The following is a 17,870-nucleotide window of genomic DNA, read 5'->3' as shown; positions in this document are numbered from 1 at the left end:
CACACCCACAAATTGCCCCTGGCACCATATAACCTCATCAATAACCATGATCCAGAGCCTCAGAAATAAAGCTCCCAGAAGAGACAACATAGGCCTCATCCATGAGTGAATGTGCTCTATAATCTTATTCTAAATTTTAGAATTTCTGGACCTCTCATACTCTATACCACTGATGTACCAAGAGTAGCACACAACATTTGATTGGGTTTAACAAACATTTGTAATTTCTTATACAAGGGCTTAATGACTTCAGGATGATATATAAAGATCTTCATACACTTTCCTCTAAGGAAACTTTATTGGATCATTTTTAGCAGATTATTCTTAACAAGCAGTACAAAACTAATTGTTTTGTTCTGCTTTGGGGGGGGGCATAATTTGGGATTGGGGTAGAAACAATCAATATATGGTGATTGTTAAGGTGAGAGAGTTAAGGGTGGGGTTGGTGTTTGCATATTAATTTAATGAATTATTGTGAACAAATTTATAAAAGAAAATAAAATTTGGGAAAAATATATACTTGGTTAAGTGGGGCTTAGAGAGTTTGGCTTGAAAATCTAGTATCCCTAACATTGTCTACTCACTGTATTTTAGAATGTGAATCGTATTAATGGATTCATGGATATTAAAGCAGAGATCTGAATGATTATCTCTTCTCTGTACTTGAAATTAAAAGTTATGTAAGCAATATTTCATTCACATATAACAGTCTGCTACATGATCAAGAACTAATTTCCTTAATTAACATTAGTATGAAGTAAGACATTTGTCAATGTAGTCTGCCTAAAGTATTGGCCTGAAATATGGCATGGGAGAACCTTTAAATGCAGCTGGGTGTTTTGATTGTATCTGGAGTATAAATATGATGGCTCAGAATTAAAAGGGTTTTATTTGCTTATGACATGCTTAAAGTTCTTGAGCATTTCTTATTTTGTTCCTTGGATCCAGGAGCTATGGATGGTTAAGGAGCTGTTTCATTTCTCTACCTAAGGACATAACAAAATGGCCCAGTAACTACTTTAACAAAACTGTGTTATAACAGTCCAACTGCATCATAGAGAAGCATTAGCATTGCCACATTCCTGAAATGAGCAGCTGTTCATTTATGATACGTAATCCTGAAAGGAGGAGGAAAAAGAAAGCCTGAATTAACAATTCAGTTATCTGTGTGTGCAATGAAGAACTGCAATGAATAGGAGGAGGATGTTCTATGAAGCAATGTAGAAAGTGATGTGCTCTTTACTGACTCCCTCATAGACGGGGAGTTCTGGAATGTTCCCATCACCTCCACTTTCTTAACTCTGCTAATTAGTTCCGTAGAGAGAGAAAGAGAGAGTTAAGGGCTATCTATCACATACTGCATGATTAAATCAATATTTTAGGGTATAAAAATCTTCAATGTCAGCTCAAATTTATCTTAGCAGCTGGGAATCTTCCACCTGAAGTTTTCAATAGTTCTGGTTAATGGCTCACAAACTTCTTCCAGTTTTCAACTTAAACCGCAGCCAGTAGGCTGATGATGTTCTACTAAGGCACAGAAAGAAGCACAAGGATATAGAAAGGTTTAAAAATGGAGCTAGGGTCAAAGTCCAAATTTTTATTAGTATGCTACACTGTCATTTTTCAGAATTGCCTTTGACATAAAGAAACAGGGTATTATTGGGAGGACATATGCCTTTTGCATGTTCTCTCTGTGTTCTTTCTCACAGAACAACATGAAAAGACTTGTGAATGGGCATTCCAAATTTTGCCACCAGCTCTTCATGAAAATTATGAAAATTAGCAGCTGCCCAGCACCTGGATCTGATAAATCTGTGGGAAATTTCCATCTAAATCTCAGTATAGCCAAAACAACCCCATGTGAATCTGAACTCTGGTATCATCCCGCTCTTTGGCACTTAGGGATGAAGTCTGTTATATAAAATCCATTCTTGAAGCAACCCAGATAAATGACCAGTATTAATTCTGGACAATTCTTTAATTTTGCATCACAAAAATGGCAGAAGAAATGCAATAAGTATGTTTAGAACTGTCAATTGTAGGTCACCTTATTGGAAGATTTTCTAAACTGAGTATCTGATATTTAATACTGTAAGGACAGGAGTTTAAAAAAAGTAATGTATATGAACATTGGGAGGATGGTACTGCTTTGAAGAAGAAGGATGCAGTCCTGTGACACACTGTGACTAGATAGAAGGAGGTAATGTTGAATTTAGATTATGGCATAAATGGAAGTCACATTCTCCAACAAATAAATGGACAGAAACAAAAAAGAGAAAGGGGATTTAACAGACATCACAACCAAAATCAAAGAGTAGGTTTTTGTGGGGAGGATCCTAATCCAGATCATCTGTTAAAAAAATCTGTGCTTGTATATGCAGATCAGGAAAATGGAAACATCTAGTTTTTAATTTATGGTGATATTGACGATATTCTGATATTAAGAAGTAGCATGAACAAATCAATGAAGAAAGGAATCTCTTCAATAACTGATGTTGGTAAAACTGAATAGCTGCATACAAAAGAATGAAAATGAACCAGGACCTCACAACAGGCATAAAAGTTAACTCAAGAGGCTGGAGTGATAGCACAGTGGGTAGGGCATTTGCCTTGCATGCATCTGACCCGGGTTTGATTCCCAGCATCCCATATGGTCCCCTGAGCACCGCCAGGAGTAATTCCTGAGTATAGAGCCAGGAGTAACACTCGTGCATTGCTGGGTGTGACCAAAAGCAAAAAAATCCCACTTAACTCAAAATGGAATAGAGACTTAGAAATTAGATACAAATTCATAAAGTACATTGAAGAACATAAGCGGAACATTTAATGATATAGATTTCAGTAGTGTACTTGGTGATTTGAATCTGTTGACATGGAAAAAAAAAGCAAAAGTAAATGGGATCACATCAAAAAAGTTTCTGCATAGCAAAGAAATTTTAAAACAAAAAAAGGGGCCAGAGAGACAGTACTGGGGTAAGTTGCTTGCCTTGCACATAGCTGACCCAGGTTTGATCCCTAGCATCCTATGTGGTTCCTTGAGCACCACAAGAAGTAATTTATGAGTGCAGAGCTAGAAGTATCCCCTAAGCCTTGCTGGGTGTGGCCCCAAATCCAAAAAATAAATACATAAAATAAAAAGAAGTGTTTTCATACCATAGAAAGACTAATACCCAACACATATAAAGAACTCACAAAATGGAACACCAAACATTTCCATCAAATATAAAGAGGAAAGCAGAAAGATGGAAGTTGTACAGGTGACCAAAAATCACAAGAAAAAAATTATCATTACTAATTATTAGAGAAATACAAGTAAAAACAAGTATGAGGACTACAGACATAGTATGGATCTTAAGGTGCATTCCTTGTCCTCAGTCAAATACAGCTGGTTTTGTAATACCCCATTAATGGGTCTCCCAAGCACCATCAGGAGTGATTCCACAATATAGCTATGTGTGGTCCCAACTATCCCCTTGCAACTCACAAAACAAAAAGACTATAATGACATATCTCACACCAGGAGAATATTCTAGATTATAAAGACCAGAAACAGTATGTGTTCACAAAGATGGAGTCAAAGGAAACCCTCCTACACTGTTGATATGAATGTAAACTGATTCAGCTTCTATGTAAAACAATGGCTAGTTCTCCAAAAATTAAATTAGATTATTATTATTATATGACCCAGCAATTTCACTCTAAGGTCTCTATCACAGGTACAAAAAACACCAAGTGAATTCCAAAACACAGACTACACTCACATGCACACATATGTGTGCATATATATGTGTGTATATATATATATATATATATACACACACATATATACACATATGTGTGGAGGGATCCAATGTACAGTGGTGGAATGCTATTGAGTTGTTGGTGGTTATGGTATGGTACCATCCCACCACTAAAATAAATATTTAGTTTTGTCACTGTCACTGTCCTCTCTTTGTTCATCGATTTGCTTGAGCAGGCCCAGTAACATCTCCATCGCGAGACTCATTGTTACTGTGTTTGGTATATCAAATACAACACAGGTAGCTTGCCAGGCTTTGCCTTGCGGGCAAGATACTCTCATAGCTTGCCGGGCTCTCCGAGAGGGGCGAAGGAATTGCAGAGGAATCGCAGAGAAATTGTGGAGGAATCGTGGAGGAATTGAACCCGGCTTGACCAGGCTGGCCGCATGCAAGACTATAGCTCCGAGATACTCTCGGTAGCTTGCTGAGCTCTCCAAGAGGGGCGAAGGGATCGAACTCGGGTCAGCCAGGTAGGCAGTGTGCAAGGCAAACGCCCTACCTGCTGTGCTATTGCTCCAGCCCATTTAGTTTTATTTATTGTAAATAAATATGGGTTTTATAAATCTTGTTAAAAGAGTATCATTTAGGGATACATTAAGACTAAAATATAGAATTATATGATACCCAGAATTTCTTCAAAATAATTGTGTTGTGGGTGAAGAGGAAAAATTTTGTGCAGGGGTTATAATGATGAGGTCAGATGGGTTGGCAGTCAGAAACTGGTGAGATTACAGGAAGCATCATGGTCCATGGCCCTATATCCTTTATTTTTAACATGTGGAGGTTTTCATAATACATCTTATAGAAAAAAATTAATTCTATTAGAAAACCTGAGGTGGGCACCTTGAGAAAACAAACTGAACGGTCTAGTCCTTCTACTGGCAATGGTGCCTGTGTCCAGTCTTACTCGGCCCTTATGCTCCCGGGGCACCCAGTGCCTCCCACTGCCCTTCATCCCAGAGGAGTCATCAATGGACTCTGAACAGTTTTTCCAGCAATAGTTTTTTCGTAAGTTATTTTCCTTAGCTTGGTACCCAGCCTTTTGTCCTCCCCATGTACTAGCCCCCACGTCCAACCCACCCAGCACAGCTGACACCTAATTCCTTCTCTATAGATTATTTTTTACTATTGCTTTTTTTATTTTCAAGGTTTTATTTATTTATTTATTTGCTTTTTGGGGTCACACCCAGTAATGCACAAGGGTTACTCCTGGCTCTGCACTCAGGAATCACTCGGTGCTCAGGAGACCATATAGGATGCTGGGAATCGAACCCAGGTTGGCCACGTGTAAGGCAAACGCCCTACCCACTGTGCTATTGCTCCAGCCCCTCAAGTTTTATTTTGACACCATGACTCACAATATTGTTAACAGCAGAAGCATACAGTGTCCTCATACCACACCCACCATCAGAGTACCAGCATCCCTCCACCAATGTCCCCAGGGACTCTCCCATTTCCTTCATTCCACTTCCTTGGCAAACTAAGTCCATAATATTTTAGGAGAGCAAGGTTGCACCACATCAAGTGGTGCAGAGGGATATACTCCTAGCACTGTGCTCAGGGGTCACTACCGGCAGTTCTCAGAGGATCACATGTAGTGTTGGGGAAGGAACAAGGATTGGCAGCATGCAAGGCAAATGCCTTATATCCTGTACTATGCCTATGGCCCAATTTGTCTTGGGACCACACCCAGAGTGCTCAGGGCATACTCCTGGCTCTGTACTGATTCTTGTACTCAGAAATCACACCTGACAGTGCTCAGGGACCATATGGGTTGTCAGGGAATGTATTTAAAACACAGATCTGAATAAACTGATCTCTTCCTTGAAAATTTCCACTGGTGCCCTAACCCCCTGAGGATAAAATACAACTCCTTTGTATGAGCGGAGCTGGACTGTTTCTTCTCCAAAGATTCACACTGTGTACTCCATCGCAACCCAACTGCATAAATCTCTTACTGCTGTAATTCCCTAAAAGCCAATTTCTAACACCTTAACCCCACACATGTTTACTCTGTGTATAAGCAGCTTTCCTCCTTTGGAGAATTTCTATTCTTACTTTACAAAGTGACTCAGATGTCTTGAATTTCAGGAAATTTTTCTGACTCCCCACTGGGGCACAAGGCCATTGTGATAAGATCCCATGCCCTCTGTGTATTCTTCTAGTATTTTTCAACTTCCATTTTTATTCTTCCACTCAATCCCTTCCCACCCCTGCCCTAAAAGAAAATTAAATTTAAATTCTCTCGAATGTAAGGAATGAAATGTGAAGGAATAGGATTCATTCTGGTAGGACTGCACTTTGGAGGGTCACATACCGCTGTAATGGAATATCTAAGATTCTTCGGTTCCCAAGAAGCAATTTCTGCTCTCACAGAGAAGGCATATTCTAGTATATTCTTTTCACTGTTTTAATGCTCTCTCTACTTGTTTCCTCTATTAAAATGGAATCATCTTGGGGCTGAAAACAGTGTACAGGAGTTACAGAGCTTGTTTTACAAGCAGCTGACTGTATTTTGATCAATCTCTGGAAGTACATATGGTCTCCAAACACCCCTAGAAGTTACCCATGAGCACAGAGCCAGAAAAATCCCTGAACACTGCTGCATGTGGTCCAAATTCACATCCCCTGTTCCTGTAACAAGCAAACAAAACCTCTCAACAATAAAACGAAAAAACCTTGAAAATAAATATTTTTTTATCTTCATATTCCTGGAGTCTGGAGATGCTTAGCTTAGGAGACAAAGAAATGCCTGAACAAAAATGTGGAAGGATGGATGAAGGATGGATGGATGTAAGCACACTCTCACTGGTTTCAAAGGAACAGTCTCTGAAAGCAATTGAGAATCACTCTCCTTTTCATGCAAAAGTCTAGTTTTCTTCTCCAAGGAAATGCAAACTAAATCTGGCTCATTCAGAGTTGTGAGAACACAACCTGGTTGCAACTGTGGGCACCAGCAAACCTACAACTTCCTCCCTCCGTGGTTCCATGAGTGCTGGAGTCAGCTTTAGGCTGCACTCCTGTCTGCCTTCTTGGGTTTAGCCCAGCTGGCAGCTGGAAGGGCCCTGTAGCTTAGGAGTAGGGTGATAATGGCCAGTGAAGCTCAGAGCATTGCAGAGGTGGAAACACTCCAAGACACTTGCTCCTTGACACCGCTCCAGCTTAGAAAGCTTTAAACTGGAGTAAGTGGAATGCTTAACCAGTCCAGAAACTTTCTGAGAAGGAAAAATGCAGGATCACAAGGAACTTTCAAAGTGAGCTTAAACAGATGTTAATGATATTATAAGCAGTGTTTATATCACACCAGAAGGTTTACAACTATTAGCGAAAGACAAGAAATGGGACCAGCCCACTTGTTTGTTCTGCTCTGCTCTAGTTAAGAAAATTAATGGGACCATGGAACAGATGCAAAATTGCAGCATTACTTATCTGCAATGTTATTTTCAGGCTTCTTGAGTGCTGCCTGTTTAACAAAATGAACATTCTGGCTTGAATCCATAATGGCAGCTGCTTCCCTGGCCAAATGGATGGCTTGGATTTGGGAGAGAGCCTTTGGAATGCATAAATGTATGGGTCAATCAAAGTTCATTTCAACTAAAAAGTGACAGAATTCATTCAGAATCTGCCATTTCTTGGAGATAGACAGGCCAGAGGAAAGAAACCACTTATAACATACAATGCAGCTTCCACTCTGTTGTGTGGTCATCTTAATTGCTCATGTCAAAATTACATACCAAAAGTTTCAGTGCTTTAGAGTGAAACTTGATTCTTGTCATGTAATCAATGATTTTAAAAATAGAAACCATGTACATCACTGAGCCCAGTGATGTAGGCTTAATGGTTTGGTGCTTAGGCTTGGCTATGCTCAGGGATCATCAGGCCTATATCTGGTGGTGGTCGGGACTCACACTTACTAAGTCTTTGCTCTTCCTATGGATGTTCAGAGCTTCCTAACGATGCTGCTCTGTGACAGTGCTTCACATGGCAGACCAGGAACCCTATCTTTGGCATCCACTTGTTAGAAATACAGCTCCACTCAAAACCCACAGTCACTCTGGAGGAGGAAATCAACAACTGTACTTTCCCCCAAGTCCTTTGGGTGATTCTGCGATTAAGCACAATTAGAGAGTCATTAATTTGAGAGATCAAAGATAAAAAAGGGAGGAGTACTTAAACAAAAATCTATCACAAGTGCTTGAGGCAAGCTTCTTGCCACAATTCCAACCACTGCTCTTTGCACAATCAGAATCATTTTTGCTTGCCTGTAATGAAGCCTCTCTGCTACTTAAATCTAGCGTGATAGGGTTGAGTGAGTAGACTGTTTAAGGAAGGGGCCACAAATTACTGAGCTAGCTTAGACCTGATGGGCTAGAAAAAGAGAGAGAATGCCCAAATCTTTGAAGAGCAGGGTTAAAAGGCTATATTTATGTACACTGGTGAAGGGAAAGGTGTTGGAACATTATATGACTGAAATCTAACCATGGACAATTTTGTAACTGTTTATCTCATGGTGATTTAATAAAACTAAATAAATAAAAAGGTTATATTTAAGACTGCTTGGAAACATGTAAAGATAATTTGGTTTGGTTGCGACAATCTACAGTCTGGAAATGTTTCTCTGTGTAGATTAGAACCCATGAAGGTAAAATAACTAATTTATGGTTTGTAAAACAATACTATATCTATTAGAAGTGAGGTGCTCCTAATTATGAGAAAAATCATTAGCAGGCACATACCTGATTGATACAAAGGAAATATAAGACAAGAAAATCCTTGGAATCTATTTGAGACAGATTTAGAAGTCTTTATGATTTCTTCCCACAGTTTCCCCTAATTCATTGGTTTGTTTTAAGCACCTTTTAAATTCTCTTTACACCCTCCCACCCCCATTTACAATATGTATAGATGCAGTCAAGGCAAATAATAGATTTTATATTTTTATAATTATATTTGGATTCTGGGGATCTGAGGATTAGGAAGCAGCCTAGAATCTTGTTCTAGAACTGTTCTAGAAACTTGGGCACAATCAGGAACTATTAGGTTCTATTTGTGACAATAAAAGATGAAAACTCAGGGGTGATGGAGATAGCTCAATGGGCTAGTGCACATGCTTTTCACACAGGAAACCTGGGTTCAATCCCCCACCACTGCATGATCCTCTGAGCACTGCCAAGAGTGACCCCCAAACTAAAAACACATAAAAGTTTCTAAAGACAAAATAGTTACTGTAGAGGAAAGAAGGTATTCTCAATAACCCCAATTTTTTTTTTAAGATTCAGCTAAAATTAATTTTTAAAATCTTATGGACTGGGAGCAACTCCTTGGTGAAAAGCACCTTGAAAAAGCCTTGAGATCGTGAGGCCGAGAGTTTGGTCCCCAGAGCTGCCGATATGCACCAAGTGAGGTCCTGGGGCTCTGTTCCTGGGAGCCCTGTGAAGGAACACGGTGTGTGATATCTCTTTCTAGTGCACCACATTGAGTTTGTGGGAGTATCACAATGAAAGTGTGAGACTCCCAGCAAGAACTACAATCCTGTGTGTGCCATCCCTGGCCATCACAACAACAAAGGGTAGGGAAGGGAGGGTGAAATGAAAATGATTTTACAGTCTGGCTCAGTCATTGGAATATAGTGTTTGAAAAACAGTAGAGCCACCACCATGTAAAAAACGGCTCAGCTTCACAACTTCACAAATAATTTTGGAAAAGATGCAAGCCAAGTTGCCAATTTTTTTATTCATGGTATTTAGACTGAAAGCTCTAGGGGGCCTTCACAAAGGGGTTGGGCTGAGTTCCTGCCCTGCCAAAGACTCCGCAGCCATTCCCACACTCCACTGCTTCCACCATGCAAATGGTCCAACTTCACTGCTTCACAATTAATCTCTGCAAAGACGCCAAGCCAGGTATACTGGTTTTCTGGTTGAAAACTCTGGGTCTCCCTTGGAAGGAGGGGTGGGCTGAGAATTGTCCCAGTTCTTCAGATCGTAGAACTGGGAGCTCCAGGAGCACCAAGCAACACAATACTGACAGCTCAGTAGGACATAGCAAATTACATGGGAAAGTTCCACAGAAGCTAACTAAACTCAATAAACAAAATCAGTAACACAGAAGACTCAACTAGAAACAAACAGCTCAGTTAAACCCTTAGATCATGACTTTAATGAGATATAACAATTTTCACAATTTTTCTTTCACTGAAGTATTTTTCGATAATTCCATTAGCCATTTTGTTGTGACAAGTAACATAAAACAAAGTATATTGTTCCTGCTAAGGGGGCAGGCTTGGGGAGTTGGGGAACTGAGGACAATGAGGGAAGGTTACACTGGTGGTGGGACTGGTGTTGGAACATTAGATGCCAGAAACAAGTGCATTATTAACAACTCTGTGAACCATAGTGTTTAAGTAAAGTTGAAAACAAAAGCAAACAATGGCTGTTGATAGCATTAATTGATTTTTACCAGGGGCCAAATATGGTTGTAGAATACTTAAATATGTTTTCTCTTGTTGATCCTTAAAAGAGCATTGGGAGGAAGCAATACCTGGAGATTCATAGATGAGAAAAGTGATGCTCACAAAAGTGATTTTCCTCACATATCCCATGTGAAGTCAGCTTCTACTCATTTAAATCTGCTGCTTTCCTCAGCCTGAACTAGAAACGGCTGATCCATTCTCTCTTGAAGGCCTTACTTATTACCTTTGCGAATGATTGCCATCATGGCCACTTTACAAAAAGGGTGGCTCACTTCCCTGATTTAAGTCCTTTAATGCTTTCCCTTCCGGGGTATGTTTACTATTTTTCCTTCCAGGAAGTCATGCAGACCTTCTTCTGCTAAGTCCACACTCCCAGGCAAATCATTTTTTTTTCCAGATTATAAAAATCAAGCATAATATTCAGCAATAATAAAAAACCATAACCCCATCAAAAATAAGGAGTGAGGAATAGACACTTCCTTGAAAAAGACATAAGGACAGCTGGCAGGCATATAAGAAAGTGTCAAGAATCAGTTTTTATCAGGGAAATACAAATCAAAATAAAAATGAGATAGTTTCTCATAACTCATAGAGAATGACATTCCCCCTGCCACCCGAAAAAATAACTAAAAACCACCAGTATTGGCAGGGATATGGGGAAAAGCAAACCCTCATTCACTGTTGGTGGGAATGACATCTGGTTCAGCCTTTAGAAAAAAAAGTTTAGAAATTTATCAAAAAATTAAGAATCAAGCTTCCATGTGGCCCACTGACTTCACTTCTTGGTATCTACCTCAACATCACAAAAATGCTAACTCAAAAAAATATATATATGCACACCTATGTTCATTTCAGTCCAAAGTCTAACAGCCAGGATATGGAAACAACCTAAATTTACAATAACAGGTGGATGAATAAAGTTGTGGTATACATGGACAAGGGAATATAATGCAGCTCTAAGAAAATATGAAATCATGAAGTTTGCTGAATTTGGATAGAACAAGGGGGCATCATGTTAATGAAATAATACAGAGGAAGAAGGACAAATATTGGACAATCTCAATCATCTATGGTGTATGGGGAAATAAAATAAGAGAACAGATAATACCCTTTTCTTTTGATGATTAAACTGGTATTACTAGAAGTGTGGGAAGGAGGGTATGGGAAAAGGAAGAAATAATACATACACAATGGTGGCGGCTCTTGGCCACAGTAGTGGTGGTGAAGGTTAACATGACTGCAACTATATTATGTAAAGTACAATGGAAAGGAAAGAAGTAAAATTAAAAATTGATATGGTTTTAAAGGACCACAATGATCGGCTTCAGTGTACTTTCTGCTCATTTATAACTGAGTCCTGATACATAGTCTGTGCCTTAGCTGTCTTGCCTACTGGGATATGCCACGCTCTCTAACCTCATGATACTAGCTCATGCACTTTCTCTGATGGATTCTAACACCACCTTCCAAATACTTCCAAGATCAAGATCAAGATAGTTTAGAAGCATTTCCTTGAACTTGCCAGGCTCCAAACCAATCCCACATTCTTAAGAGAATTTTGTGCATTTCCATGGAATGTGAATTATTCATTTTCTTGTTTCTCTCATAGGGTCGTGATTGATTTTTAGTTTGAGTACACTCAGTGTCCTTTTGAACCTAAGAACTGGCAATCATTAGCACAGTTCCTAGCACTTTATGGACACTAAATAAATACTGATTGTACAGTTCAGTGAAAAACAAAGACTAATAAGCTTTGAAGATAGTTCTAGTATCTCTTTGGGTAAGTTACATGGCAGAACAATGAAACAAATACGCCTGGAAGAGATGCCTGGAAGAGATGAGTCCATTTTAAAGCAGCATCTGTTAAACCCAACTTCAGTATGGCTCAGTTAGAAACCAAATTCTATCGAGAATGGTTGCTTATAAACTTTCTGCATTTGATGCAAGAATCAAAGATGGAGAAGATCAGGTAGTTAATAAAAGAACTAGAAAATCCCTTGAGTACATTATGGAAGAACAGTAGTAGTATGAGCTATATTTCAAGGAGTAGGGAATCCACATGGAACACTATCATTTTGAAATATTAAGACCAAGGATGACAACCACTCACATTGCCAGTCTGATTCAGATGAGTACAATTATCGAAAATCTTTGATGAAAGATTGGAAAAGGGGGAGGGGAAGTATCCCAGAATGCAATAGTAATAAAAATAAAAATAGTTCCCACTTATTGAATCTAGATTGTGCCAGTAAATATCTCTTTCAAAAAATTATGGCAGCTTCCAGAGTTAGATTATGAATTTAATACTAAAAATGGAGCTTAATTTCAGACAGATTAAAGAACTTGCTCAAACTCACAGCTCAAATGTGAGAGGGCTCTCTTTTAAAATTATGCATGATTTTAATATACTCTTAAAGACTGCTCATTTTGTATTCATCTATAAAGATATTTTATATGCTGAACAGTTTTCTTCTTTGTTCCTCTCTGAAAAAGAATCAGGGCCCCAAAAATAGGTCAAAGGGTTGAGCATATGCTTTGCATATGGGAGGTTTGGATTCAGCCACCAACATGGCACCCTGACCACAGCTAAGAACACCTGGATGTGGTCCCCAAACTAAAAGAAAAAAACCAATTTAGTTACTTCAATTATGTTTGTATATTCATATGGGGAAAGGGTAGAATATGTGATCATTTAAGTTTTACCAGATCAATAAGCAGATGATAATTTTCAGGTTGTCTATTGATACAAACATGTCTGAACAAGCATAACTTTTAACTAGTATACTAGTTTGAAAAAAATCTGGTTGGGGTAAATATTTTCCTTAAATCTATACTGACAGTCTTGCTTGTGGATATGTTGTAGTCTTCAATGAAATGATTTAGGATTTAACATTACCCTTAAAAATTAAATAAGGAAAAGAAATTTTTATCATCATTATGAATATCTCCAACAATAATACCTTAATAGTATGGATAGCTACCATAGTACTAGGCAGAGGGACTGTGGTGGGTAGGAGTAAAGCTGGAAAATAAACCCAAGGAAGGCAGAGACTGGAAGCCAGAATGAGCTCTCCAGGAATCAGCTGTTGTTTCCAAACCTCCTCTACAAAGTCTGTGTCTGCCACAGCTGGAACACCGCCAGCTAGGAGCCAGAGATGATGGCTTAACTTTTCTCCCTTGCTCTGCAAGGAAGGTAGCAAGAGTTGCTTAGCTGGACAAATCAGGCAAAATGGTGCCTCCACAGGGCTTTGTCTCTTCATTAGGACACATCCCAGGAGGGGGTTGGGGGATTTATCCCTTATCCCCCAAAGAAAGTGTGAATGAAGCATGGATGTAAGGGGAGGAATGTAAATGAGGTATCAAAAACTCAATTACTTAGAAAATAATGATGAGAGGCCAAAGAATTTATTGTAGGGTGCTTGCCTTGCACACTGCTAACCTGGGTTCAATCCCTGGCATCCCATGTGGTCCCCCCAGCACAACCAGGAGTAATTCCTAAGTGCGGAGCCATGAATAACCCCAGATCATTGCCAGGTGGGCCCCCAAACCAAAAAATTTTAAAAATTTAAAAATAATGATTGCATATATATGATTGCAAATATACACATATTTCGATATAATCATTCTTACCAGGTGTTCTGCTGGCTAGAACAGCAAACTTGTTTTGGCATTGAAAAGAAATCATGAACAAATGACCTGAGAAGACCATGCTCTCGAGAATTAGATGATTTGGTTACTGAGGATTCCATAATACTAACAACTCATTACTTATTGGGAGGAAATAATGAGCTGCTCAAGCTCTCAACCAAATTCCAATGAACCAAGTTACAAGATTAATTTGAGCCTTCCACTCTTATTGCAAAATATCATGACCAATACAGTGGAATGCTCCAGAAGAACATGTTTCTTTCTAGCATCTCTGCTGCTGGTACTCCTAGGGCTATGCAATTTTAGAATCAATTATGTTTATTCCCAAGCCTGTTTATGCCAGCTTTACTTGGTATTGTAAATGTGTAATTTAACAAATTTACATAACCTATGATAGTGGATCTGTAAAAATAAAATGAAATGCTTTGGGAAGATTTAATAAAGAAGGGTCATTTAACAAAATACTGCTAATTAGAGAAAAAACTTGAACACACTGGAGGAAATAAAATTCTAGATGAAGTAAGCATTCAGATAGTCTTAAATTCTTTCAGTTCCCACTGTATTGAAAAAATAACCAAATTGGAAGCCATAAAATTTGTATAATGCATATGGTTTAGAAAAATATAAATAAAAATTTGTAATTATAATCAGCAGAACAGTATGAGACCTTGGTTTCAAACACAAGATTGGAAATATTTTAAGCACTTGTGTTAAATATGTAACTATATATACACATGTTTCAATAATTATTAAAGTTGAGTCTTTCAATTAATGTGTTTTTTTGCTTTTGCTCCTGGTTATTTTATAACCAGATAAAAGATGAAAGAGTGTCTGTATTTAGTCTGCTGCTCAAGACTTAATCTTTAGATTTATTTTTTTATTGAAAGCTTTCCAAGAATGTTTGTTAGAAAGAGTATCTCTTTATACTATTTATTTATATTCTTTATAAATATATCTATTTATATTCTTTATATTCTGACCCAGCAACCCCTACTTCCTGGGGTTGGGATCATTTGGGGTGGAAGGGAAGGGCAATGTGGACTAGAAGTAACATAAGGACAATCAGAGGGTCTTGGCCACTTCAGTGGTAGTGAAGTGCAGGAATTCTATACATCAAAATCATAAATGTCAAGACCATTGTAACCAAGTGAACTACACTATAAAAATAAATTTAAAATACTCTATTCAGAGCAGCCCTAATACAGCTCAGAGTGTGCCCAGAAACTGGGTTTTAGCAATTCTCAAATGAGTCTGAGGCCTATGAAAGTTTGAGAAGCAACGCACCACTGAATTTGTGCATTGCTGGAGACACTAAAGATGAATCCATTCCTTGTAGAAAGAAACATGATACACAACTCTTCAGGAATCCTACACATGGCCTTTACAATTTTTTTAAAGTTAAAAATATAAGTGATTTACAAAGTTATTCATAGTTAAGTTTCAGGCATACAGTGTTCTGGCTCCAGTCCCACCACCAGTGTGCCCAGATCTCTCCACTCCCTCCCACTCTCCACCGCCCCCAGCTTCTGCCCTCTTCCAGCCTGCCTTCTTGAAAGGCACAATTCTAATTTGGTTGTTGGGCTTTGGATCTCATGCTTTTGGTGTTGTTGATTCTTGGTTTGGTGGTATTAGCTATATTACTCCTCATCACCACTGATATACTTATAGCACAGCAGTAGGGTGTTTGCCTTGCATGCGGCTGACCCGACCGACCTGGGTTCAATTTCTCCACCCCTCTTGGAGAGCCCGGCAAGCTACTGAGAGTATCTTGCCAGCACGGCAAAGCCTGGTAAGCTACCTGTGACATAGTTGATATGTCAAATACAGTAACAACAAGTCTCACAATGGAGACGTTACTGGGCCCACTCAAGCAAACTGATGAGCAACGGGAGGACAGTGACAGTGATTTATTACCCATCCACTTCTTGTCACTCCCACTCAATTTCTTTTCCTCTCTGTCTTCCTTTCTATATTCTAGAGTCCTTTATATTCTCACCCAGCAATTCTACTTCTAGGACTATTTCCTACAGAAATAATTCAAAAGGAGAAAGTTGAATCTTTCATAAAGATATCCATGATTGTATTTTCTATAATAATGAAACAACTGAAGCAATCCTAATGAGAAGAATGATAAATAAATGACACAGTGCATAAAAGTAACAGAGAATAAGGACATGTAGAATGGCAAAGTGTTTGCTAAGGTAAGCAAAAAACTAAGAACCACTGCGATTTAAATTTTATACTATAATTTCAACTAGAACATGTCTAGTTCCATTATATTAGGCTGGTATTGGTAATTTTGTTTTTATCCCTAAAATTGTCTTAAGGCAGCTATGATATTTATATCATGAAAATATCTTCATTTGAAATTCATCTATGCCACAAACACAATTTTAAAATACTTTTAACTATGGAAAATGTCACTACCGTGTCACCAGCCAGCTGTTGTACATCAGACATCAAGACTGAGTCTCTATTGTGACAGATGGGCTTTTAAAGGATACAATCTTAACTAAGGAGGCTTGAAATACCTGAATTATCTTCATCCTTGCGGATTTTGAGCTTCACCAGGTCCTCACATTGTTGGAGAATCTGAACAGCATCTTCCATGGAACAGTTGTCCAGCCGGATGTTATCTATTGCAAGCAGTTTATCCCCAAGTTCCAGGGTTCCAGTTCTGTTAGAAAGTGCAGAGCAACTTAATCACACCATCAAGGACATGAAGCATAATGTAGGTTATGGAAGTCTTTAGAGGAAAAGCAGTTCTTCAGCTGCTTCCCAACTGCATTTTACTGATATTCCCTTTTCCCCAGGCTTTTTTCATATGACTGCTGTGCCATTAATTTGCAGACACTAAAATTTTTTTCTATTATGCTATAATTAAACAAGAGCATCTATATTAATTTTTTGCTAGAAGATTTAAGGTTCCTAGGAAGACAGATCACGAGCTATAGAGATGGTGTCCTGAGCCTAAGTTAAACCATACCCATACACAAGACCTGGTGCTTTGCAAGTTTCTCCCCTTTCTGCTTCCCTTTTGGTCTCTGGCAGTCCATATCCTAAGACAGGGCTGAGGTAGAGTGAGGGCAGTCAGGGGGTGATGGACCTGGTGAGACCTCTGACTGCTTGCATGTTTGCTATGACCACCGGCACCTGGAAACTCACTGCACAGGGGGAAAAAGTGAACTAGATAGTATGTAGTTTAACGCCACCCATGATCAATGTGGTCAACTACTTTTTAGTTTTTTTTTAAATAGGGGACACTCCCAGCTTGGGTCAGGTGGTCTGAGCCTGGAGGTGCAGTGTCCAGCTGCGGTGGTACCAGGAAGGGCTACAGTGGCAGGGGGTGGGTTGAGCAGGGCATGAGGAGCTGAGAACGGAGCTCTGGGCTTTAGAAATGCGAGCCAGGTGTTCTATCAGTAGATCCACCTCCTCAGCCCCAGGGAAAGCTTTAAAGGTCCATTATGAAATAAGAAAATAATAAAAACATGGGTTTGTGCATAAACACAGAGAGACATCTGTAAGGAAGGCTACATCTTGGTAAGAACTATCTATTTTTTATTTCAGATAGATAGATACTGGATACTGTTGCTTCCCAGCATCTATTCTTCCTAGCCTTCTTCTGGGGCACCTCTTAGGGATGCATGTCCCAAACTCTCTGCGCCAGGCTCATGCCCCTGTGGTTAGAAGATTGTAAAAACTGGAGTACCTGGAGAGAATGGGAAAGCTGCGTCCTGGGCCCAGACTGCAGGCCTATGTCCTGGCTGTTAAATGCTGAACATCTATTTTGTTTGTAGGGCTAGAGCAATAGCACAGCAGTAGGGAGTTTGCCTTGCACGCAGCCAACATGGCCGACCCGAGTTCGATTCCTCCGCCCCTCTCGGAGAGCCCGGCAAGCTACCGAGAGTATCTCGCCCGCACGGCAAGCTCCCCGTGACGTATTCGATATGCCA

At 39.3% G+C, this 17,870-nt stretch overlaps 1 protein-coding gene across 12 annotated transcripts in view; it reads right to left on the bottom strand.

Moving 5' to 3' along the window:
* GRIP1 (glutamate receptor interacting protein 1) overlaps positions 1 to 17,870 on the bottom strand; it is a 798,871-nt gene that overhangs the window by 47,716 nt on the left and 733,285 nt on the right. For all 12 annotated transcript variants that reach the window (XM_056130719.1, XM_056130715.1, XM_056130718.1 and 9 more), the window contains one exon: positions 16,449 to 16,594. In XM_056130719.1, coding sequence (XP_055986694.1) covers positions 16,449 to 16,594 — 146 coding nt within the window. The remainder of the gene's footprint in view (positions 1 to 16,448; positions 16,595 to 17,870) is intronic.

The sequence above is a fragment of the Sorex fumeus genome, unplaced genomic scaffold (assembly GCF_029834395.1).
Source record: "Sorex fumeus unplaced genomic scaffold, SorFum_2.1 ptg000081l, whole genome shotgun sequence".
Taxonomy (NCBI): domain Eukaryota; kingdom Metazoa; phylum Chordata; class Mammalia; order Eulipotyphla; family Soricidae; genus Sorex; species Sorex fumeus.
This window is presented reverse-complemented; position numbering and strand designations above follow the sequence as displayed.